At 37.0% G+C, this 27,300-nt stretch overlaps 1 protein-coding gene and 3 pseudogenes across 3 annotated transcripts in view; 2 read left to right on the top strand and 2 right to left on the bottom strand.

Annotated features, from left to right (window-relative positions):
- Positions 1–27,300, bottom strand: part of Rabgap1l (RAB GTPase activating protein 1 like) — a 591,762-nt gene that overhangs the window by 168,977 nt on the left and 395,485 nt on the right. For all 3 annotated transcript variants that reach the window (XM_033762099.1, XM_033762100.1, XM_033762101.1), the window contains one exon: positions 14,288–14,329. In XM_033762099.1, coding sequence (XP_033617990.1) covers positions 14,288–14,329 — 42 coding nt within the window. The remainder of the gene's footprint in view (positions 1–14,287; positions 14,330–27,300) is intronic.
- Positions 4,374–5,012, bottom strand: LOC104866395 (annotated as a pseudogene).
- On the top strand, positions 10,408–10,592 carry LOC104866394 (annotated as a pseudogene).
- On the top strand, positions 10,853–11,037 carry LOC104866393 (annotated as a pseudogene).

Below are 27,300 nucleotides of genomic sequence, written 5' to 3'. Positions count from 1 at the left end.
GCTCATTGTTTTTAAATAGAAATAAAAACTGTTATCACTTAAGGTTGCAAATGCCACAAATAAATGATTTGTTCTAAATTCATTTAAGTTTATAAAAAATAGATTCTCTTAGTCATAGGAAAATAACATAAGAACAAAACAGCAAGTCTACTTCTGTTGTATTTCTATGAAAGCATATTTCAGTTTTTATTCAACATTAATATGCCATGCATCACATAAATTTCAACTGAAATGCTTCAGTTGAGTTTCCTCTGACTGGTTATACTATTGTGATAATATTGATTAATTCTCATAGTGAACCGTCAAGCTATCAACACTGTAATGAAAAAATTAGTCCATTTCATGCTGAAAAGCAGTATCAGCACCCCTTACAGACAAAATGGTCATAAAGACTTACTGGTCAGTAATATCCTTCGATAAAAGTCTCCTGACAATATCTCCCTATAATTAGCTCACACACAGTGGCTGGTCAAAGTAAAGCAGAGTCACTAGAGCATTAAACGTCTTTCAGTAAGGACTTCATACATCTTAGAGACAATGAAAGACCAATGGATTGGCAGAACTCAGGAATCAAATATTCTAGCCAGTCAATAGCAGATAATATTTTAATGTTATGGTCATTTTGAATACTGAGTTCATTTTCATTAGCCTAAATTCAATTATATGTTGACATAATGGCTCTTGTTTTCTCTGGCACTGCCTCTATCCTATTCAACCAGTACTATATTTTAATTGAGACAATTTTCTTTGAATATACAGTGTTCAAACCACTTGGATAAAGTGCTTTCTTTTCACTCAATACAATGTTGATACAGAGTTGTGAAATAGAGGCTGATTTCATTATAATTTAAGGATCTCCTGCTATACACATAATTTAAGGATCTCCTGCTATATACACATATATGTATATATGTATCTATGTTTTTTTTTAAAGCATGGCTTTTGCATGAGAGCCACTGGGTTTGAGTAGTAAACAGGATAATCTCTTCTTCACAGAATAGTCATAAAGTATACACACACACACACACACATATGCACATGTGTGTGTAGAGGTCAAGAACATTGGCTCTGTACTAAGGTCCCATCATAATTCTAATATGCTACTTATCTAACCACATGACTCTGGCAAAGTTTCTGAACCAGTGAGTCAATATACTAGTAACAGTAATCACATTACTGTTAAAATAATAGTCTTTGGCATACATGGAATCACTGTAGGCCCTGCTGATATGTTTCTTCATTTTAGAATCTTTTAAGAACTGTAGATCTCACAACGTGAACCCTATGACCTCTGTGAACACACTACATACAGATTTTGGTACCTTTTCAAACTTCTTGGAGAAAGGTTAACAATTCTATTACCAAAGGTTCTTAACAGGTTCGTTTTGTTAGATGCTGTTTTGTTGAAAAGCCTGCAATGGGGTGTCAAACACTGGACAATTCTGAATGTCTCTAGATATTGTCTCCAGAAGAGGACAAAAGAAGGATTTTTACTCATTGCAGGACTACATATAATCACATGTACACACACATATACATATAACACAGATTAGCAGTCCCTATGACAGAAACTTAGGGACTTAGAAACCACATATTCTTGCCCCTTTATTTTACAAATAAAGAAAATAACTGTTAGAAAGGACGTATGATTTGATTAAAATCTCAGTAAACTCATAGCAGAAATGTAACTAAGGCCTTTCAGAAACCCATCTTGTGCATTACCTGCAATGCACTATGGCAAAGGTCTCGCCTTGGCCATTTTTCCACATACTACTGCATGTTACTCACGAAGCCTACCATTTTCTATTCTTAGGTTAACTACCATCTTTGGAAAATCTTCCCTGTTCTCCCAGAATGAAACTGGTACTGTCTCTGGCTACCAAAAGCTTTTAAAAAACTAGAACCAAGCATACTGAATTATAACTATATACTTAGATGCCTCCTTCACGAGACTCATGAGAATTTTAGGACATCAAACCACCTCTGTATTCCCTCACAGCTAACGCAGAAGCTGGCAAGAGTAAACAGTCTCAGAATGTCTGCAGAACAAGTGAGCTAACCATCCTGCTAAAGGGAGGAAGGAAAGGTGGGACCAAGGACACGGGGGGCAGGGGGATTCACCTTGGAATGAATATAGAACATACTTTTGTTGAATACAGGTACTAAGCAAGGGAGGATGAAGATAAGAGAGAATTTTAAGTAAAGGGGATAAAAGCTTGAATAAGTGTATGCTGAGTACTCACTTTGCTCACAAAAATAGGGCAAGGAGGACATTGGATTTTATAGTTCTTATCTCTGCCAAATGACCTCATATTTCTTAGGGTACATTAAGTTCATATTACTTACTATTTGGAACATGGAGTGTTTTTCCAACTATTTTGTCTTCCTGGTATTTTGGACTTTCTCACGGAAAATAAATAAATTGCTTCAACACATTCAAGGTGTTATTTGATATATGTGTGGTGCTGTGACAATAGACCTTTTCTGATATAGATCTTTAATTTGTGAAACACATAATTTCTAGAACTTTAAAACTTAAAAATTCTTTGAATACTCTATACTAGTTAGACTAGCCCTACTTTTAGTTGGTTTACGCTAGCATCTGCTAGACAGTATCTTAACACTAATATATCATCAAACTGAAGACACAGCAGAGTAAGGTTAAAAACAAATAAATTCAAATAACAAATGATGTTGGTAGAGAAAACCAAATTAAAGAAACATTGATGTCACAGAATTCAAATCGTTACAATTGTGTATCAAGAAGTGGTGCTTTACTGCCACCAGCAGGATAACAGGGATTCCTGCAGGCACAAAACTATGAAACTCGCTGCAAATTGAGAAGAATGTTAGTTTTCCTTTTTCTCAGGACTTTAGATTTCTATCCTGAATGTTAACTGCAGGAATTACACTCCTAATTTTAGTCTTTCTATACATCACTATCTTTAAGCACAGAAACAAGAACTGAAACCCATTTTCCAGGTGCATTGTCTCTACTGCTCCTTTAACCACTCTGTGTATTCAAACAAGGTCTTACAAGGAGAGGGGCAAGAAGAGCCTCCACAGCCTGAGTAAGTTCTTCCCAAGGCCAGCAAAGAGAAGGGAGGATTACCATTTGAAAAATCATAGGAATACTTAACTAATCAACCTGGTGCTAAATGATGTTTTTTTTTTTTTAACTTTTTCAAATGAACAGGTGCTTTTGGGGGGGGTCTCTATTGAGCTTATTTTCCTCTTCTGTCTATTTGAAAATATTATCAGCGGATGAACTGTGTCTTTTTTTGTGCCAAAAATAAACAAATTAACTTTATTAAGTTATTACTTCAGTCCTTATATTGATTTGTTTAAAAATACCACTTTGTAATAAGTTATTGAAAATGAGTACACACAATAAATAGGAAATGGGGCTGCATGGTGCTGGAAGAGGGTCAACATGTATCTTCTAGAAGGCTCCTGGGTAGAGGAAATGCCACATGCCACATACGGTGAGCATCACTGAAGGAGCAGCCAGTGCACCTGGGAGGAGGCTGCAAGCTACTGGGAAGAGAGCTTCATGCTCCGGTCTACTGACAAAAAGAACAACAACAGAACAAAACAGCAAGAAACACACTCGCAGATCTCATCGGTCATCTAGGAGCCAAACTCACTATGGCACTGAATTACCTCCTACTTCCAATTAAAGCAGTTTAAAAATACCAACATTGCCAAGAAACCTTCATTAACAGTTTTTTTTCCCCTTTTGTGGTGCTGGGAATTGACCCTAAGGGTCTCAAAGATGCTAGGCAAGTGCTAGAGCACTGACCTATATCCTCTGCCCTTTTTTTTTTCTAAATTTATTCTGAGGCAGAGTCTCACTAAGTCTGGCCTTGCAGATAGATTCTCCTGCCTCAGTTTCAAGTAATTGGGATTACAGGCATGTGCCAGCACACCTGGGTAAATCAAATGATTGTTTTGGCTTTAGATATATGATAATTACTCAAATCTCCGAAGCCATATGGCAGGCCCTACAGCACAAGTTACACATACTGTGAATTTAATAACTTAAATAGGACATGGTTAATATATAGTGCACATCTTAACAAACTCCTTGCAGGCAAGGTGATAATTAAAAGGTGTTTAAAATTACAGTGTTAATTCCTACTCAGGAATGTTAGTATTCCAGCAATCAAGTTGACATCCTCTTACTGTAAATGCAGAACCTGCTAATGTATACATCACTTGGAACTAGAAGAAAGAATTCTTATGTACACATGGGTCCATATTCTATGTGAAAGTTTTCAGCAGAGCAGGATTTTTGTCAAAGCTGGGTTTAACAAATGTGTTCTTACTTCTAAAAGCCAATCCTGAAAACACATCCTAACTTTGAAATGAAGTTAAAAGCAGATGACACCCACTCTTTCCTCTTCACATCTGCTGCACACTTCACGCAGCAGTAACTCCTGAGGCATGTTTATTTCCAGGCCGTGCAGCTTTCATGATCTTTCAAAGGCAGTGACCATCTGCTTTATACTTTATACATCAAAAACAAAGCAGCAAGCCGACAAGTGAGTGGAATTCAAACAAAACTGAATAATCCGAGGTGAAAGTTCTTGGGTAGACAGGAATATGTGGGCTGAAATGCCAAATCATCTGCACCGAAAAGTTGCCCATCCATGCAGGATGCCTTTACCAAATGCAGTTTCACCAAGGTTACTGAGGATAGGTATCATTCCAACACAGGTGATTTTGAACCAGGTTTTACAATACCCCAGTCTCCTTGATACTACATCTAACCTTTTGTACCAAGCAATAAAATGCTCATAATCCTCCATGCATAACACCACATCATACATTTTTTGCACTGAATACCCTATAATTCTTCTCTATGAATATTCTTTTCTTTTGTTTATTAATGGTACAGTAATTTTGAAGAAAGCTCTTGTATGTATCTCTTTAGGTAAAATTAAGATACACAGTGGGAGAGTTCTACTCTTCAGTATACCACAGGAAGCTGAACATCTGATGTCCAACATGGGTCCTATGTGGGCCTGTGTCAGCCTTCGGCAGCATTCCAAGGCCACCTTCTGCCACAATCAACTTGAATTGTGTTTTATTATCATGGTTTGGTCTTGAATGTCCCCAAAAGGCCCATATGTTAAAGCTTGGTTCCCACAGAGGCACTAATAGGCGGCAGTAATACTTTTAAGTGTGAGGTCTGTAGATCATTGTGGGTATGCCCTTGAAGGAGTGTGGGACTCTGGTCCCATCCTCTCTTCCTCATTCTTTCTTTCACCTCTCATGTTAAGCTGGAAAGGTACTTCAGAAGCTAGTGCAACCATAATTCAAGTATGTCCAGGTATAGCTCACACTGCCGGCAGACCTTGGCATCATCTAGGTAATGTTGGTTTTGCAAGCATGCAGAATTTAAGAGCTATGGGGGTCATAGAGGCTTCCACTGAGATTTCAAAGTAATGCCTGGGAGGCCAAGAATGTTACACGATAAGTCTCCGACACCAACCACTGACATGGTCACTCCAGGAGGGAAAGGGTGCCAGCACTGAGCAATGCTTTCCAAGGGAAGTTAGAGGAAAAGAACAAAGCTAGTCCAGGAAAGCACTACGTGGGCTATAACCAGCAATGCTAAAGGAGCAGGGCTGCCCAAGTTCACGGAAACCTACATCTCACCCTGTATATCCCAAATGTTGAACACAGGGACTTAAAATGTAAAGTTCATTCTGCTAGGTTTTGGTCTTCCTTTGGGCCGATTTGTCATTATTTTCCTATTCTACCCTTTTGGAAAAGGGCTGTTTAGCTCTGCCTGTCCTATCACTATACCTTGGAAGTATGTAACTTTCTTTTTGATTCTTACAAGGGTTGACAGCTTTGTTTGCCTTGAGTCTCAGAGAAGACTTTGGACTTGGACTTTAGAACAATGCTGGATCTTTTAAGACCTGAGAGACTCTTAGGGACAGACTAAATGTGTTTTTCATTGTGAGATAGATATAAATCTTTGGAGACAGGGGAAGAAATGCTATTGTTTGTATCTCAAATGTTCCCTCTTGGCCACAGGCCTATGTGTTAAAGGCTTGGTCCCAAGTGGTGCTACTGGGAAGTAGGGAATCTTTAATGGGGAGCCTTTGTATCACTGAGGGAACACTCTTAGAAGGGACTGTGAATATACAGCATTTATTTCTCTATTATGATAAAAGTGTTACTGAACATGGAGCAAGGAGATGGTGGTGACAGTGGGAGTGGAAACTCAGAAATGGACTTATAAGGAACAATCTTTTCTGAAAGAAAGTAAATGAGATTAGACACAAGATGAGGATGTTTGTTCCTGTCACCTCCATTTAACATTGTACCAGAGGTTTTAGTTAGGGCAGTGAGGCAAGAGAAAAAAATAAAGTCACCCAGATTAGAAAGGAAGAGCTAAAGTTTTTTCTATAAAATGACATATCTTGCATGCAAAAAAAAAATATTCTTAGGACCCACCCCTTCCCACTAACACACTGATACTTCAGCTAAAGATGAGTTCAGGAAAATGAGTTCAGTATAGGCAAAGCAGTTGTATTTTTATATATTAGTGATTAAGAAACAAAAAAGAAGAAAATAATGCCATTTACAACAGCAACAACAAACATGTAGAAATAAATTTAAACTCATGAAAGTAGGGTCTTTGCTGATCACTACTTTACCTACAATGCCTAGAATGGTACTTGACACTATACATGTTCAACATTTGTTAATGCAGGAGGTCACTGCAGTCATCCAGGCGAGACAGTTTCAGAGTCTAAACTATCAAAGTGGGAGTTGGAGAAAAGTTAGTTCGGTAAATTCTCAAGAAGTAGAATCCATAAGGCCAGATGATTAGGAGATGTGAAATAGTAAGAGATAAAGGATAACTTGTAGGTTTCTGGCTAGAGCAGTGGGGTAGAGCCTTTATTGAAGTAGAGGTAACTGGAGAAGTCCTTTTTGGAGAGCACATCTGCTCAGTTTTGACAAGGATTTGATGTACCTGTGAAACTACAGCCAAACATTTGGGTCTGAACTAAGTATAAAGATAAGAGTGAACATTTATAGACAAAATCAGGGGAATAAACAGGATTAGCAAGAAAGATACATAAAGCAAATTCCCAGGGGCTGGAGCTCTGTGGAACTCCAAATTAATAGCTAAGAAAAAAGCAAGAGTGAGCAAAGAAAAATGAGAAGCAACATAGAGGGAAATAAAATATAAGACAAAAAAAGAGCCAAGGGAAGTCAAGGGAAGATGTTTTCAAACAACGAAGAAAAAAAAAAAGCACAAAGTATTGTCATTATACATTTTGTCAGCTGTTCAGGAATCAAGTAAGATAAAAACAGAAAGATGTCCATTAGATTTTACTAGTGACTTCATTTAAAAAGCTCTGATGGAATGGTAAGGAATACACTGAGGAGAGGGTCTGAAAAACTACAAACCATCAAAGATACGCTTCACTACCTTTGCATAATATACAAAGCCCTTCCAAGCTAACAAGCAGCCCACTCTTAAAAATTAGCCAGGATCAATTGGCATTTCTAACAAAGGAACTAACAGACTCTTCAAAAACAGTTTTATTCATTTACAATGAAGCAAATTACTTCCATAATTACTTTTTCAACTCCTCTGTGTTACAATGTTATTTCCATGTCCACATAAAATAAAAACCTGTACTGAGAAATTCTTTTTTTCAAGAGTATGGGAAAAACACATTTCCATATTGCCGGTAGAGAGCAATTTTGTAATATGCAACAGAAATTAAAATGTGAATGCAGTTTGATCCAGCAATTCCATTTTAGACATTTACCTAAAAGATATTAAATGCGGAAGTTTAAGGATATTTGTTACAACTTCATTTAACAGGTAAGTCTGGAAACAAACGATTACAAAAGTGAAATATAAAATTTGTTAATTATGGTACATACAATAGGATAAAGGAACAGTAATTAAAAGGAATGAAGAAATTCTATGTCTACATAATAGCTCCTGGGTACACTGTACACTGTGGTACTTACTGAGTTCTGGATACCAATTATATTAACTTATTAAACCATAATAATCCTATAAGATGAGTATTACCAATATCCCCATTTCAAAAATGGAGAAACTATTCTTTACCTAAGATCACTGAATAAGTTATTGGAGATGGTATTTGAAGTTAAGTAGTCTGGCTCAGTGTCCACATGCTTTTAACTGCTATATGTGTGTGATGGCATGGAAAGATATTCATGATATGGTACTAAATGAAAATGAGTTACTGTTCTACAGCATTTCTGTAAAGAAAAAAAAAAACGTATTTTTATCCCTTTTCACTGGATTTCATATCTATGTCTTTATCTTCTCTATACCCCTAAAAATCAGATTTTAAAAAATACACACATATACTTGTATACAAATAGGTAATACCTGCTTATATATTCATAGACTAAAGCCAAACTAAAAAACTAAAGTTTTTGTTTTTTGCAGTACTGGGAATTGAACCGAGGGTCTCACATATGTTAGGAAATTCTCGTGACACTGAGCTACGTAACTTTTTAATTTTTGTTCTGAGACAGAGGCTTAGTAAGGCCCAGACAATCCTTAAACTTTTTATTCTTTTGCCTCTGCCTCCAGAGTACCTGGAATTACAGGTATGCACTACTTCAATCAGCTTGGCGGGAAGTTTTTATGCCAAATTTTTATAATGGTTATCTATGGAGATTATTTGTGGGCTTTTTTTTTTGGTACTGGGGATTGAACTTGGGTCTTTGCTTTTGAAAGGCAGGCACCAAACCACTGAGCTAAAGCCCGACCTGGGCTTTCTTAATCTCTGTAATGTTAATAAGTATATAATACTTAGGGAGGGAAGAAGAAAAACATTGTTATTTGCTTTTAACCAGTCAGAAAGCAAAGAACATAGAAAAAGTTCTCTGCCCAACATGAAATGGGTAAGATCAGTTTTGACTGATTGTTTTTAACTGTATTGCACTATGACTCCTGAATGCTTGATAAATAGATTAGATTTGGGGAAGATACAGTATATCTACCGGATATTAAATAATTTGATGATGCTACCTACTTGGTGAACCATTCTTTTAGCTAAAAAGCCTTCTAGCTGCTTAATAAGATATTTCTACCACAGAAAAAAGTAGGTCTCATTTAGACAGGTGACATCAAACCACAATGAACAACAGAGACATTCATCCCATATCTGTGCTATTTTGAAAAATTATAAATCCCGGCAAAAACTTAAGGCAATCTTGGGCCTTCATCTCCTTAAGATCAACAGGGTAACTGCCCGTGCTGGCACTTACCAGAGTAAACAGTCAAGAAAGGTTAGTTCCCCTTATCACAAGAAATACTTCTAATTCAGAGAAATCTAAAGTCTCTCTGCAACTTTCCAGGCATAGTGCTGCACACCTGTAATCCCAGCACTCTGGAGGCTGTGAGTTCAAGGCCAACCTGAACTACACAGCAAGACCCTGTCTCAAAAAACGAAACAATATAAAAAACCCAAAACAAACAAACAAACAAAATTTTCTCCACAGCTCTACTAAAAATTATTTAGGCTAGGTTCAGAAGTACTTTAAGCGTGCCCAAAGGTTTTTTTTAAATATACATATGTGTGTGTGTGTGTGTGTGTGTATGTATATATATATATATATATATATATATATAAACAAATATGCATTATTTTATCTGACACACTAATTAGAAACTGTTAGTCACTGTTATTTTTGTTTGGGTGTTATTTTGTTTTTTATCATTGAATAAAAACTTCAGTTTAGCTGTGCATGAAATTTCAGGATACACACAAGGTATGTATACAAATATAGGCCACTAGTGGTAAGAAAGCTGCTCATCTACCTTCTCTAACTAGTCAAAGTCTCCAAGATAATGTTTGAAGACTGTGGATATATTGTTAAAGAAGACATAAACAGACTTTCTGCCCAGAGGCCAAAGAATGTCCTCTGTCCAGGCCATCTGTGGGTTAGCATGGCCCAAAAGAAATCAACATTCCAGTCAAGAAGACATTAACCAACATTTTCACCAGTATATAGATTACCCAAAACATGAAGAAAGGCTTTTTGGGATAGATGCAATATGTGAGAGTTTAAAAGAAAATTAGAAATAAGAAAAATATCAGAACTTTTTGGATTTGGGGGGGGTACCGGGGATTGAACTTGGGTCCTTGTGCTTGAAGGCAGGCCACCGAGCCACTGAGCTAAATCCCTGGCCCTTTTTTGGATTTTCTTATACTTAGTTGTAACTTAGTATTTCTGTAATCTGAGTTACATAATGCATTCACTGCTTAGACATTCTAAAAATCTTAGCCCAATTAAAAGGGCATGTTTAGGAGGCATCGCCCCGCCAAGGGCCCAAACGGGCTATTACTTGTCTGAGTCGCTCTCTAGGCTCCGCCAGTGGTCAGCATGGCCCATGGCAATCAAAGAGAGCTTGCCCGACAAAAAATATGAAGAAAACCCAAGAAATTAGCAAGGGAAACAGAAGAGAGGATAGCTTGACTACTTCTCAAAGAAAGCAGAGGGACTCTGAGATCATGCAACAGAAGCAGAAGGCAGCTAATGAGAAGTCTATGCAAAGAGGAGAAACATAACGACCAGCTCTGAGAAACATGGGCGCTACTGCCAGCTGCTACATCTTAAGCTCCAAGATCAGGATTCCTTAGAATGAATAAGCACTACATGTGTTATAACTCATCCCCATGAAACTGTTTACCTCAAACATTTTTTCGGCCTTAATGTGATGTTTCAGAACTGCTCTTCAAAGAATAAAACATAAGGCCAGGCGTGGTGGCGCAAACCTGTAATACCAGCACAGGAGGCTGTCGCTCTCTAGGCTCCGCCAGTGGTCAGCATGGCCCATGGCAATCAAAGAGAGCTTGCCCGACAAAAAATATGAAGAAAACCCAAGAAATTAGCAAGGGAAACAGAAGAGAGGATAGCTTGACTACTTCTCAAAGAAAGCAGAGGGACTCTGAGATCATGCAACAGAAGCAGAAGGCAGCTAATGAGAAGTCTATGCAAAGAGGAGAAACATAACGACCAGCTCTGAGAAACATGGGCGCTACTGCCAGCTGCTACATCTTAAGCTCCAAGATCAGGATTCCTTAGAATGAATAAGCACTACATGTGTTATAACTCATCCCCATGAAACTGTTTACCTCAAACATTTTTTCGGCCTTAATGTGATGTTTCAGAACTGCTCTTCAAAGAATAAAACATAAGGCCAGGCGTGGTGGCGCAAACCTGTAATACCAGCACTCAGGAGGCTGAGGCAGGGAGATCGCTGTGAGTTCAAGACCAGCCTCGGCTACATAGTGAGTTCCAGTTCAGTCTCAACTACATAGTGAGACCCTGTCTCAAAAAAACAACAACAAGAAAAAGCAAAAAAAAAGAATAACACATGCATGTGACAAAAAAAAAAAGGGCATGTTTAAACACATTTGTTTTGTTTTGTTTTTGTTTGTTTTTTGTAGTTTTTGCAGTACTGGAGATTAAACCCAGAAGCACTTTATCACTCAGCTACATCCCAGCCTTTTTGCTCTTCCTTGAGACAGGGCCTAAGTTGTTCAAGGCTGGTCTTGGAACTTTGAATCATCCAGCCTCACTCTCTAGAAGTAGCTGGGAATATAACCGTATGGCACTGTACCTGGCTAGTTTTTGCTCTTAGTTTTAATGACAAGAAAAAAATTAAGGTCAGGATACATGATTTCATGAAAAGATAAATTTTATTAAAACATCTTAAATGTTTTTCTGACTTCTATAATGACTGTGGAACATGAATTATTCATATTTAATCACAAAGTGATTTACTAAATCAAGTGCATTTTATTAACTTCACAAAAAGCAAATGTTTAACAGTGACAAGGAACAGTTATTTGCTTCTTGAGTTTCAGAGTATTTTATGCCTTTGTTGAGAGACAAGGTATGTTGATTATCAAGGTTCTCTGCTGATATCAAGAGGCCCTTCCAGGACAACTGAGAGACTGGGCACAATGAAGGGGAACCTGAAAACACATTCTGAGGTGACTTGTGAAAGACATGAGTAATCAAAATAGTGATAGCTAACATTTATTGGACAGTAAAATGGCTCTAAATGCCATATTAAGAAATTTTATGCATAACTTTAATTATAACAATGCCTTTTTTTTTTTTTTTGGTACCAGGAATTGAACTTGGGTCCTTGTACTTGTGAATGAGGCACTGGAACCACTGAGCTAAATCTCTGGCCCTGTATATTAATTTTTTACTATTATTTCAAAACTCCAGCACTTAGGCTAATTTTCCCAGAGTCACATAGTAGGGCTTAAATTAGAACCAAATATCTTCTTTGTATAAAAATCAACTTAAAAATTAGACACAAAACTGAAATTATTAGAAGAAAATGTAGGGGAAATTCTTCAAGATACTGGTATAGGCAACAATTTCGTGAATAGGATTCCAATAACCCAGGAAATAAAGCAAAAATCGAAGAACAGAATTATATCAAATTAAAAAGCTTTTGCACAGCAAAGAAAACAATAAGCAGAGTGAAGAGACAGCCTACAGAGTAGAAAAAAACTTTGCTAGCTATTCACCTGAGAGGATTAATATCTAGATTATATAAAGAACTTAAAAAACTTAACATCGGGCAAATGATCTAAACTGACACTTCCAAAGAAGTATAAATGACCAATAAATATATGAAAAAAATGTTCAGTATCTTCAGCTATCTGGCAAAATGAAATAAAAACTACCTGAGGGCCGGGGATTTAGCTCAGTGGTTCTGCCACCTGCCTCGCAAGTGCAAGGTCCTGAATTTGATCCCCAGTACCGAAAAAAAAACCCAAAACAAAAAACAAACAAAAAAACCCCACAAACAACAACAACAACAAAAAACTACATTGAGATTCCATCTCATCCCTGTCAGAATGGCTATTATTTGAAAAAAAAATGTTCTGGTTGACGATGTGGAGAAAAATAATCCTGATAGACTGTTGGTGGGAATGTAACTTAATATAGCTACTAACGAAAACAGTATGGAGCTTCCTCAGAAAACTAAAAAAAGAACTACCGTATGATCCACTTACATTCCTGGGTATTTAAACAAAGGAAATGAAGTAAGCAGACAGAAAAGATATCTGTATGTCCACAGTTTACTGTAGCACTATTCACAACAGCCAATATATGGAATCAAACATGTTCCCATCAACAGATGATGAAGAACATATTCTTTACAATAATACAGTGGAGTATTATTCAGCCATAAAGAAAAATGAAATTATATCATTATGCAGAAAAACTGATGAACTTAGCAATTATCATGTTAAGAGAAATAAGTCAGACATGATGTAAGTGCCACATATTGTCTCTTGCATCTGGGAACTGAAGCACACACGTATACAAAGAAGACTTGAAAGGATAAGAGGAATACGTAGGGAAGAAAATGATCCAGGAGCGGGGAAAGTGAAGGGACGGTGAAAGAGGGCAGAAGGGAGCGTGGGCATGACCAAAACATGATACCTGCATATACAGAAGCATCACAGAGAAACCAGTTAATCTGTACAACCAGTATTCATTAATAATACCCTAATAAAAATTAAAATCAAATCTGTCTGAGTCCAGTGTCCGAGATTTTAACCATTACATTATACCGGGAAAGGGTAAGCCTGTGTCTTTTTATAAACCAGGTAATTATCACTTTTAGTAACACAGTGTCTTCTTTGATTGGGTTATTTTTAGCAACTCTATAGCAAATGCCTTGCTGTTCCCACACTGTTAAAACTATAGTGATATGTTGGTATAAAATCCCACAAGGTAATTATAATTAAATTCTAAAGTATCTTATAAATTTCCAGCTATCAGAAAAAGAACTGCAAATTGAAATGTAGCAGTTTCTTTTTTAGTCAGTGTATTATAGAAGCTTTTTAATAATTCAATTATATGTTTAGGTGCCTCCAGGGATGTTATTATGGTAAGACGTATTTTAAGAAAAAAAAAAAGCGGCTTCATTTTGACAGAAAATAGGTTTTAACTTTTTCTCTTATCCAACTCATATGAATGAAAGCTATGTTGCTGGTACAAATGCTATGGTATCAAGATTAAATAGGTTATAAAAAGCCAAATTCCAAATAAATACAATAAAAAAGGATAGGAGGGAGAGAGAAGACCAGAGTTTCTCAGAAAAATGACCTTTTCTATATGCAAGGACCTAGGATAAGACAAAAGCTATGTATGTTGAATTATTTCAGTTCTGAAAGCAAAGAGGTAAGGTAGTTTAACAATTTAAAATAAAACCAGACTTACTTACCTTTAGGAGAGCCAAGGCTACATGAAATATAATGTTCAATCCCTGAAATAGAAAAAAAGAGAGCAAAAGTCAACTCCTTCACATCACTTTTATTATTTTTCAAAGTCTTCCATAAATCTTTAATAAAATTCCTAATTGCTTTCATCTTCACAAACAATACTAATTAAATGAGATTTTTAAAAAAGGTACTTTAAGATGCTTATTAAAGTTTTACATACATGTTGTTAATAGTCATATAAAATTACTTTTTTTTACAATGAATCATTTTTTCTTCTATATATTTCTGGGTTATTTGCCTGTGTCCAATGTTTATGAAAGTCAAGTTTCTTGCTCAAGAAAGCAAAATGATGCTGAAATCAAAAATTATTAATTGAAATTCCTGATCCCAGTCTGGATATTTAGGTGTTGCAGTCCAACTATCAGGAGCAGACAAAAATCAAACAAGAATGTGCTCCTAATGAGCAGATGGTGGTATAGGAGGAGTTTAAGCATCACAGAGGAATTCCAGAATTGTTCTTAATGTTTTGCTTTACTGCTGGCTTTCAAGAATTATTTCTACAACCACAGGTGGCAGTTAGGGGCTATGTGCCAGATTTTCTTCTCCTTTTCTTCCCTGAAAACCACAGAATTGTATCATTAGTAATAAATAAACTAAGCAGCATTTGGAGCAGCCATATTTGAGCCAAGGTCTTAACTCCGGCCTTAGCCCAATGACTCTGAGGAGATGTTGAGCTATTAAAGTCAAGAGAATAGGGAATCCTTTCTGTTCAAGACAAAAGAAATCAGAAATAAGCCTACTATGAAAGGTGCTGGGCTGCTTCCTTATCATGAAAGTCATCACACACGAGAAGAAGGTTTTCAAGTATGAGTTGACATCTCCCATAAGTCTAGGCTCTATTCGATATTCCCTCTTCATCTTGATCACAAATATAACCCATTTGCCTTCTGGTTATAATACCAAAGGTACTGATACCAAAGGCAAAGAATTTCTAATATATCATACACTTTCTGTCTCCAAAATCAGAAGTGATAATTAGGACTAGATACATAGAGTGTATTCCTGTTATGATTTGCTGATATAAACTTTCATATTCAGCCACCAAAAATATGATACAAAAGCAGAAAGAATAAATAATAAACAAAAATATTTGGTTGTATAAAATATAATAAACCAACCAAATATTTGAGCTTGCATTATTCAGCTAATTCTTTAAGAAAGCAAAGGCAGCAAGAAGTGTAATTAAGACAGGAGGTAAAACCAAATTGACATATCACCATACTAAATGACGATTTTAGACTAGTTATCATATTTAACATCATAAAAAGAAAGACTACTGTAGATCAATATACAATTAAGTAAAAATTGTTTATAATTGGGTTATAGTTGAGCAAATCTAAATTTAGGATTTCAATCACTAGCTGATACCTACCTGCCAAAATTTGCAGGACAAAATAAATACCTATTACCCTGCTACATGCTTATTAATCTATGATCAGAAGTAAATCCGACAGGTCTCTGATTCTTGTTTTTTCAGTCAATGCTCAAACTGCAGGTCCCTCTGTCTCTGGTTCTGTACTCTTCATGGTACTCTAGACCTTTCTCTTGAGCAAGTTTCCCACTCCTCTTCTCCTTCCCAATCTTTTCACTTTATTGCATATTCAACCAGCTTTGCTGTCATTAATTCCTGACCTCCTTGTCAAACATTCCCCTACCCTCCTGGCTTTCACAGCAATAGTAAAATCTCACTGATTCATAATGTGTACTACAATTCTCATTTTTCAAAATATGTAACCCTAAGTTAAACTGTTGGGGACCAGATTCTGTGAGAAATTACTGGGGGCCAGATTGTGTGACTAGGCCCCACAGTCCTCAGGCCAATGTGACCAGCTTTGGGAATCAGAAAAACATACAGAAAGTTGTGTATCTTTGAAAAGTTGTAGCTTTCTGGCTGTGTGTGGGAATGCTCATAATTACAGTGCTCCCCTGGCAGGACAATATCTACTGAGGACAGAATGCTAGTTCCTTATTAACTTGGGAATAGGGAAGAACCTGTTCCCTTTCATACATTCTCTTTGTAAAAGTTTAATCTGTTCCCTATTTTTCAAAATATTTTTTAAACCACTACTGTTCCACAAATGACTCAAGATTCCCTCCTCCCAGTGATTCTTGCTGGCTAACAAAAGCAGGTTAACCATGGAAATTGCTGAGCTTCTCCACTAGAGGCAAGCTCCTTCCAGTCTCCCTTGCATTTTCTTTTTCAGGACCTTGTGCTTGTGAGGCAGGCAGCAGAACCACTGAGCTAAATCCCCAGTCTTCCCTTCCATTTTGAATATTATTTCTGTTTCCTTGAACAAGAGAGGAAATTATAAAGATTCGAGCAGAAATCAATGCAATAGAAACTAAGAAAACGATACAAAAAATAAATGAAACAAAGAGTTGGTTTTTTGAAAGAATAAATAAATTTGACAAACCCTTAGCTATCTTATCAAAAAAAGGAAAGAAAAGGCTCCGATCCATGCAATCAGGATGAAAAAGGCAAAGTCACAATAGATTCAATAGAAATCCAGAGGATCATTAATACCTACTTTGAGAACCTGTACTCCAATAAAATGGAAAACACAGAAGAAATGGACAGATTTTTAGATACTTATGAATAACCAAAGTTGAACAAAGAAGATAAAAACATTTTAAACACCCCAATTACAGTCACTGAAATTGAAAATGTAATTAAAAATTTACCAACAAAGAAAAGCCCAGGCCTTGATGGATTCACTGCTGAATTTTACAAGACATTTAGAGAAGAACTACTGCCATTACTCTTCATACTTTTCAAAGACATTGAAAGGGAAGCTATACTTCCAAATTTATTCCTGGAAGCAAGTATCACTTTGATTCCCAAACCAAGAAAAGACGCAACTAAAAAAGACAACTACAGTCCAATCTCCTTAATGAATATAGATGCAAAAATCCTTAATAAGATACTAGCAAACAGAATACAGAGGATTATCAAGAAGATCATACATCCTGACCAAGTTAGATTTATTCCAAGGATGCAAGGGAGGTTCAACATACATAAGTCAATAAATGTAACACATTATATTAACAAAGTAAAGAACAAAAACCATATGATCTTCTCAATAGATGCAGAAAAAGCATTTGACAAAATTCCACACCCATTCATGATAAAAACCCTGCAAAAAATTGGAATGGATGGTATCTATCTCAATTTAGTAAAGGCTATCTATGAAAAACCAACAGCCAACATCATATTAAATGACCAAAAGCTGAAAACCTTCATGTTAAAATCAGGAACAAGACAAGGATGTCCACTATCACCACTCCTCTTCAATATAGTTCTGGAAACATTAGCCACAGAAATTAGACAAGAGAAAGAAATTAAAGCAATAAAGATAGGAAAGGAAGAAGTTAAAATGTCATTATTTGCTGATGATATGATACTCTACATTGAAGACCCATAAAACTCCACCAAAAGACTTCTAGACTTAATTGACAGATTCAATAGTGTAGCTGAATACAAGATGAACACCCAAAATTCAATAGCCTTCTTGTACACAAATAACAGGCTCACTGCGAGAGAAATTAGGGAAACAATTCCCTTCACAACAGCATCCAAAAAACTGAAGTATTTAGGAATCAATCTAACAAAAAAAGCAAAAGATCTCTACACTGAAAACTATAGCACTCTGAAAAAAGACATTGAAGAGGACATTAAAAAATGGAAAGACATCCCCTGCTCCTGGGTAGGAAGAATCAACATAGTGAAAATGGCCATACTACCAAAACTGCTATACAGATTCAATGCAATGCCAATTGAAATTCCAATACTATATTTCACAGAACTAGAAAAAAGAATCCAAAAATTCATCTGGAACCATAAGAGACCTAGAATAGCAAAAGCCATCCTAGGCAACAGACACATGGCAGCGGGTATAACAATTCCCAATTTGAAACTATACTACAAAGCCACTGTGATAAAAACAGCATGGTACTGGCAAAGAAACAGACCTGAGGATCAGTGGAACAGATTGGAAGACACAAAATCCAGATGTTCTCAGCTACCTCATCTTTGACAAAGGAGCTGACCATTCTCAGTGGAGGAAAGATAGCCTCTTTAATAAATGGTGTTGGAAAAACTGGATTTCAACCTGCCACAGATTAAAACTGGACCATTATCTTTCACCATGCACTAAATTAAAATCCGAGTGGATTAAAGATCTAAATATTAAAACAGAAACACTAAACTTGCTGGAAGATAAGTTAGGCAGAACTCTGGAAGACATTGGCATAGGAAAAGACTTTATGAACAAATCCTCAGTAGCACGGGAACTAGCAGATAGAATCAACAACTGGGATCTCATCTTACTAAAAAGCTTCTGTACTTCAAAAGAAACCATTAGCAGAACTAAGAGACAATCTACAATGTGGGAAAAAATTTTTACCAGCTGCTCCTCAGACAAAGGACTATTATCTAGAATACATAAAGAACTCAAAACAATCAGCCCCCCCAAATATAAAGAACTGATTCAAAAATGGGCATCTGAAATGAACAGACATTTCTCAGACAAAGAAGTAAAAGCAGCAAGTAAATATATGAAAAAATGTTCCACATCACTGGTCATTCAAGAGATGCAGATGAAAACAACACTGAGATCCCACCTCACCCCACAAAGAATAGCTGCTATCAAGAAATCACACAATAACAAATGCTGGTGGGGCTGTGGGGAGAAAGGAACCCTTCTCCATTGTTGGTGGGAGTGCATACTGGTGCAACCACTATGGAAATCAATATGGAGATACCTCAAAGAGCTTGGACTAGAGGTTCCATTTCACCCAGCCATCCCTCTGCTGGGTATCTTTCCAAGAGAACTAAAAAATCATATCACAGTGATGTATGCGCACCCATGTTTATAGCGGCACAGTTTGTAATAGCTAAAACTTGGAAACAGCCCATCTGCCCATCAGTGGGAAACTGGATAAAAAGATGTGTTTTTTCTATAAAATGGAATATTACTCAGCCATAAACACCGAGAAAATAGATTCATTCATAGGAAAATGTATACATATGGAAGATATACTCCTAAGAAATAAATAAGTCACACATGTGTAAATACCAAATAGTTTCTCTGCTGTGAATAAACTGCAATAATACATAAGATCCTAATAAGATTACTGACATTGTGAAATGGGAATAAAGGAGCCAAAGGTGTAGGGAAGGTGGGATGGGTAGGGGAAGGGTAATAAGGGAAAAGAAAAAAATGTGAGATAATGAAAAGATGGAAATAAAGTGTTTGTAGATGGGGAGGGGAGGAGGGGGTGAAGGGAGGGCAGGGACAAGGGGAAAAGATGAGAACCAAGACTTGTCATGTAGAGGTTCAAGATCCCAATGATGAATGTAACTGTACTGTATCCCTAAAATGTACCAATAAACTCAATTAAAGCTGAAAATATTATTTCTGTTTCTCTTTATTCCTCATCCACACAATTAGGTACCCAAGGTTCTGTCCGATCAGCCCCTGGCACTCCACATTTACTCAGTAGCAGGCAAGGGTCCCCCTCCAATATCCCGATGTCTAGCTGGTGACGTTTACACCAAACAGTTTGGTGCAATGTACACAGAGGGTACTTATTTGATGAGCCGCGGTAGCAATCTTAAATTTTCATAAGCTACCATTTATCTAGTTTCCATTTTCACGTTATTTTCTATAGACACTTCCATGATTTAACCCTTTCCTAGTTGAGCTGAATATATATATATTTAAAATTTTGAGACAGGGTCTCCTACATTATTATGTTATCCAGTCTAGGCTTGAACTTGCAATTCTCCTGCCTCAGCCTCTCAGAGGACCAAGATTACAGGCATGTGCCATCACTCCACCGTGAAATATATTTTTTAAAGAAAAAATGTCAAGCTTGTCCAAGATGCTTCCCCTTTTCAGGAACATGTAATCTCTAGATTTAAAATTTTGAGACAGGGTCTCCTACATTATTATGTTATCCAGTCTAGGCTTGAACTTGCAATTCTCCTGCCTCAGCCTCTCAGAGGACCAAGATTACAGGCATGTGCCATCACTCCACCGTGAAATATATTTTTTAAAGAAAAAATGTCAAGCTTGTCCAAGATGCTTCCCCTTTTCAGGAACATGTAATCTCTAGCAAGTTGTTATTAATGGGTAAATAAGTGTACTTGGTAGGACTTAAAGTCTGAAAGAGTTGACAACTACTAGGTGAAAAATAACTCTATTTTGTTATGGCCATTTATTTATAGACTAAAGTCTAATTTCTAGGCATTTATAATACAAGTGCAAAATAAGAACAAATATCCATGGAGTATTTTGTATGTGTGCAGGATCTGAGTTAACTAAATTAGAAATATATTCTTACTTCATCTCACAACCCTAAACTCCGTTTTACACAGCATGCAATTTCGATTTATAGAAATCTATGCAAATTTTCTAAGGTCACAAAGCTAATAAGTACAGATCCAAGAGTTTAACCTAAACACTCTAACCCTAAAAGTCAGCACTAAACCATGTTAGGGCAGATGGCCTAATGACCAAGTGAATGCTGTATTTTAGATCTTTTAGGTCCCAAAGGTCCATGTGACAAGAGGCTTGCTCCCCACTGGGAACTGGTAGAGCCTTCAGGAGATCCGCCTAGAGGGAAGTCTTTAGGCAACTGAGAAAGTGCCCGAAGGGAATGCTGGCACCCTGATCTCATCCTTTCTCTCTTTCACTTCCTACACATGAGATGAGTGGTTTTATTCTACCACATACCCCTATCGTGATGTGCTACTTCACCCAAAGCAACAGGTTCAATCACTGCAATCACTGAGACCTCTGAAATTGTGAACAAAGATAAACCTTTTGCCTTTGTGAGGCAGGCAGCAGAACCACTGAGCTTAAATGGCCCTTAAATGTTTGTCTTCCCACGCTGATTATTTCGGATGTTTGTTGAAGTAATGGAATGCTAACACAACAAATAAATGAATAAATCCCTTTTGGGGGCACTATTTAATGTGTTTTCTAGGTCCTAAAGGATTACAGAGATTCCTTACATTTAAATAAAAGCGCTTTTTAAGAGCAAAGCAGAAAGATAGCAAATAGTCTCCATACTGAAAAAACAAAAAGTAGCTGACTGTTCACAGAATATGTAGAAAGAAAGGGTCACCATCTTCCTCCAAGGACAATGGATTGAGATCGGCCTTGATTGAGTGTCTGGTTCCTTAACTGATTTGGATACTGCTGTTTCAAAGTTCAGCCACAGTGTAGCAGTGTCTTTGCCTTAAGAAACATTTATAAGTAATTGCCCCAAATTGAATAATTGCTCCAAGAGCAGATCATGGTGTTCCTGAGTAGGCCAACAACTGAGCACCCACAATCCTGCATAAAATGAAGGCTGACAGTAGAGCACTCTGTGAAACAAAGACTCTGAACATTTTGGTTTTGATGAGCAGGCAGTCGTGGGTTCAGAGGGAACTGACAGACTGTGTGAGAAGCTGTCAAAAAACAGCTGACAGCCCTGAGAACAAATGCTGAAAGGTAGTGTCACAAAGTGCCAAACATACATCAGCACCTGGGACCTTGGAGATTAAAATAAAATGGAAACAAAGAATATGTAGAAATGGAAATCCTAGCAACAAAGCAGTAAGAAATGATCAAACCCAGAGTGGCCAAGACAAATGGAGCTGGCTCACAGACAAAGCCAGAGGAAACGATGTGCCACCCCTTTTGAACCACACAAAATGCAATAGCCTAGGAAGAGGTAAAGCATACAAAAAACATAGCAAAGGAATCATGCTTTCGGTAAGTGATACGACAAATGCTAGCAATTACTATTATGTTTGTGTTTTTATTGCCTACTATCTCTAGTATTTTGGTTTTTTTTTTCACTCAACCCTAGGAACAACTCTATGCCGTATGTATTACTGTCACCATTTTAGAGATGAGAAAACTGAGGCTCAGAGATATCACAGTTACTAAATGATAAAGCCAGAAGTAGATTTAGGTTTGTCAGACTAAAACAAATCCCTACTCTTTGTACTAATGTGATCTCAAATGCTTGTCCAGTAAGACTGTGACAGATTTAAAGATGTTCACAATTCTTTGATAATTCTCCCACTGGGAGTTAGGGTCTCTATCCTACCCACTGAGCCCGGCACCTATGCTACAACTTTGATTGACAGAAGATAAAGAAGTGATGTCACACCAGTGTATGGGCTGGCAGCTTCGATGTCTGATTTCTTGGATCACTTCCTTTAGGAGCCAGCTACCATACAAGAAATAAGGCCCAAAAGCACAACAGCCATTTCACCGGTGAGAAGGAAGAGCCAAGGACCGCCAAGGTGCTGACCGTGTGAGTAGGGTCATCCTGGAAGCTGGGCAAGTGGTCTAGCCGATGCCTCCTGGGGCAGAAATGAACCACAGAGCAGAACCCTTCCCAAATAATCTCACCCACCAGATCACGGAGAAAAAATATGGAAATTTTTAATTTTTAAAAATGAATTTTGAAAATAATTTTAGATTTAGAAAAATTAAAAAATTCCAAGAATATCTGCATATCTTTCAACTTTCACTGTTTCACCAAGTGTCAACATTAAACATAACAGTACAATGGTCAAAACTAAGAAATCAACATTAAAATTAAACATCTCACTGTCTTTTTTCTGGTCCAAGATAAAGCTGGATCATACTTTGAATTTAGGTGCATATCTCCTTTATCTGGGACAGTTTTCAGTCTTTCTCTTTCAATGGCCTTGACATTTTTCAATAGTGCTGGGCAGTTACTTTGTACAATGTACTTACATTTTACTTGTGTGATATCTTCTTATAGTTAAATTCACATTATGTATTTTGGCACAAATATCACAAAAGTAACGCTATTCTTTTCTCAGTGCATGCCATCAGGAGACTACATAATACCAACATGTCTTTTTTTTAAAAAAAACCACCATTTTTAAAGCAAGTTTTGATGTATTTTGTTATACATAACTATTAACCACAACCAAACTCTGCTGGCTTTTCTTTAATAAGCTTCTCACTTCTACAATCTATAAAGTAATATGTTTTTTTTTTCCAAAGAAAGTGACGTAATTACCATGCAAATATAAAAAAAGCAAATGCTGGTTGCTCTAAAATATAGGTTCTTTATGAAAGAATATTTTAAGATATTACCAAAGTCTTTTACTTTGTTCTGTTTCTCATATTTTAAGCCTCTTAAAAATTCAATCTTTTAGGATGGCTAAATAGTGGAATTTGGTGGAGCAACCGGTAAAAGGATGTTTGGATTTTTGGATATTTTTCTGCATGCCCACTAGAGGTCAGGATTGTAGTGATGAAAAATCAAGCAAGAGCGTTTCAGCTCTGACCCAGAAAGAGGATATTCCCATAGTTAAGAGTAGGAATAATCTTGGAAATGAGAAACTAGGCTTATAAACAAAAATTGGGTGACTCCCACCCTTTCTTCCTCCTGTATCAATACATATTTTCCATTTTTATTTAAGCTTTATTAAACATTTTTTCATAAATAATTAGCTAAATAAAAAATTCAAGAATGGAGAAGGATGAGTGATAAATGAGGAATCAACACCTTTCTCCCTGGTGGTACCTTTTCCCCACCATCCCACCTTCCTTAATGATCTCATGCTTGAGGAAAAGGGAAAAAATGGGTTCTTCTCAGGGAATTTTCTCAGACCATAACTTGAATCTCTGGACAGTTACCATATGATGTCCCTTCTACTTAGGACGTCCTTCTCTCTCACTTGGCTATTCCCCTTCTACTCTTGCTCTGTGCTTAAATGCTAAGTGCTCTAGGAAGGCCTCTGTGGTCTCCCCTTGCTCAGCTAAGTATTCTTTGTTAGTGGTCTGTAAAACCGTCCTTGTATCACAGCCCTCATCTCGCAGTTGTGTAACTACTTATTCCCAGGCTCCAGTTCCCTGTAAGGTGCATGAGGCCAGAACCTTCCTCTAGCTTCATATTCCCATCCCTCAGGACACTACCTGGAACAGAGCAGGTGCTTAGTGTTAGCTGAGTGACTTTAAGAAATGAACAGAGAGAGTTATTAGAAACAAAGAAAAAAAATTGGTGACAATTAAAAATCAGTACTGCTCAAAGTAATTTCTTTCTATTGTTTGTTGATATTAACTGCATACTTTTTTCTTTCTTTCTGGCTTTCAGGTTATTTGCTAACCATACTGACATAAATTCCCTCAATATGAGATGTGAGCTCAAATTCAGACAAATTATCTTTTATCTTCTGCCCTGGATCGGAAAGGTTCACTTCTCCTTTCCAAATCTGAAAAGTAGGGTATCGCACCAAGTTAATTTGCTCTGGAAAACAAATCCAATCACACATTAATCACAGTCTTCAGAGATAAGCATGATCTATTTTAAGCACTCCCAGTGCAGAATCAGGCAAAACAAAATGCTCAAGAACCTGCAGTCAAATATATAGTTGAGAGGCTTTAAAACCCTGAAGAGGTGTTACATAATTTTGCTTGGAAACAGGCAATGACTCCAGCTGTACCTAGACCAACACCCTGGTGGTAATGCTGTGGATCCTAAGTCTCACTCCTCCCAGGCGAGTTCCTGAGGTTTGGGTCATGCTGGGGAGCCAGTAACGAGTATATTTGTCTTTAGGGACCCTTTTTCTTCTGTCCTCATCCAGTCTACGGGCGTTTATGAAGCTTGAACACTAGGGACAGCAGAGACAGAAGTGACACAAAAGAAAAGTACTGGAAGAGAGTAGTGGGAAGAGTCAAATCATAAAAGCAGTTCCGCCACTGCCCACCATGTTCCTGTGAAGGTATCAGAAACCTGCTATTAGTTACATGAACTTGCAATTTTGTTTTTAATCACCAACTTGGAGCAGCTCAACCTGTCCCTTCACTTTCTGTTTCCTGACACCCAGAGGTATCAGCTATCTGGTCCACATAAAAACGCAGTGCAAGCTTTAAGAATCATGTTATACCCTGGGACCAGCCAAAAAGCCCAAGATGCTTTTCTGTCTCAGACATCTAGCATCTTTCTGCTGAGAATGAAAGACTAGGGGCCAAATTAGGCCTACCACTTTACAGTAGCCATTACATGTAAGCCTCAATTACTACAATCTGTGTAGTACTTCATTCCAAAGAACCTTCAAGTATAGTGTTTCACCGCACTGTAATAATATCTGTCAGGTACAGAAGCCATTATTAATACCACCGTTTAACAGAGGAAACTCAAATGCACTAGGTGATTTACCCAAGTTCCCAGAATTAGCACTGGAATGCCAAGTCTCCTGATTGTAGCTCAGCTCTCTTTCCATCAGGCTAGTGGTCCTCAACCATGGCTGCTTATTAAAATCACCTGGAGTTTTTATAACTCCATGCCGCAGGAGCTCCCCCCTCAGAACGGATGAAGAAAAGCTCCTCAGGGGTACAGTGGGACCACTTGTATTTTTAAGAACTTCCCAGGTGTTGCTATCATAAATCCAGACTGAGAACTGAGCATCAGGAATGTTCAGGCCAATGGTACATTAGAATCTAAAAGCTTTAATAACACCCTAAGATCTAATTTAACTGATGAGAGTGGAGCACAGCCTTTCAGGGAATCTAAAATAAAGCCAAGAGTGGACATCACTGCACAGTGCCTTCAACAAGCAGGTCTTAAAATTCTTTGAAGTCTCCTTATAGTTTTTACTTTATATTTTAAATGTTTCTATATGACACCAATGCAAAGTTCCTAAGGCCAAACATCAAAATTGTTGCTAAAGTGTACTGTATTATTACTAATTACTAAATGCAATTATTGTGCTACAGAATCTAGCAGAAAACTGTTAAAAATATATTACTAAGAATATATATTTGAGGGCCAGGGGTTTAGCTCAGTGGTGCCACCACCTATCTTGCAAGTGCAAAACTAGGATTAGAGGTCCCATTTGACCCAGCTATGACCCTGCTGGATATCTTCCCAAAAGATTTTAAAGCATCATACCACTACAATATATATGCACCCACATTCATAGTGGCACAGTTTGTAATAGCTAAAAATTGAAAACAGCCCAAATGCCCAACCACTGGTGACTGGATAAAGAAGATGCAGGTTTCTTTTTAATGGAGTACTACTCAGTCATAAAGAATGAGAAACTAGAGACATTTATGGCTAAATGGATGTACGTCGAGGCCACACTCTTGAGAAATAAACAGGACACACATATAAATACTGAATAGTTTCTCTAGTGTGAAAAGTGCAAATGAGGATCAAAATGTATAACAGATAATGTGAAATAGGAAGAAAAGGTCCAAAGGGGAAGGGGAAATAAAAGGGGTAGAGGAAAGGAAATAAAGGAAAGGAAAAAATGTGAGAACCGGAAAAAACAGAAACAAAAGTCTTTGTAAATAGGGAAGGGTGGAGAGGTAGCAGGGAGGGCAGGGGAATGGGGAAAAAAATAAGACATATTATGTAAAGGTACAAGATCCCAATGATGAATGTCACCATATTGTATACCCTAAATGTAGCAATACATTTAATTAATTAAAAATATATTAACTAGTTCAGTTGTTGTAAAAAAAAAAAGACCAATAATTTTTTTGTGCTCAAAAGGGTATGTGGTACTTTAGAAACAGCAGAATTAATGACGTCATTAAATAATCTTCTGGAACCTGTTAATGCTGACCATGCAATGATATCGAGATGTAACACACTGAATTCCCTAATGAACAATCCCGTCAAGTATATTCACATAGATAATGATCCACTAAGGAAAGATAAATGATGTTGCCTATTGTGAATAATTTAGTGTATCACATTTTACTTCAATTATGCAAAATAATCTCATAAAGTACTTAAAATATTTGATAACATTAAATTTGTGAACTTAAAAACATATATTATCCTATTGGGAAAAATGATTAATAAAAACATGGAAGTTGGGGATGTGCTGTAAGTTACTTTTTATATATGCCCTATGGTCATCTGAAAAGTTGAGGAAAATAGGTCCATAAGTTATGTCAAA

Source organism: Fukomys damarensis, unplaced genomic scaffold, assembly GCF_012274545.1.
Source record: "Fukomys damarensis isolate Sample0158 unplaced genomic scaffold, DMR_v1.0_HiC HiC_scaffold_11, whole genome shotgun sequence".
Taxonomy (NCBI): Eukaryota; Metazoa; Chordata; class Mammalia; order Rodentia; family Bathyergidae; genus Fukomys; species Fukomys damarensis.
Note: the sequence above shows the minus strand (reverse complement) of the source record. Positions and strands in the feature narration are given on the sequence as shown.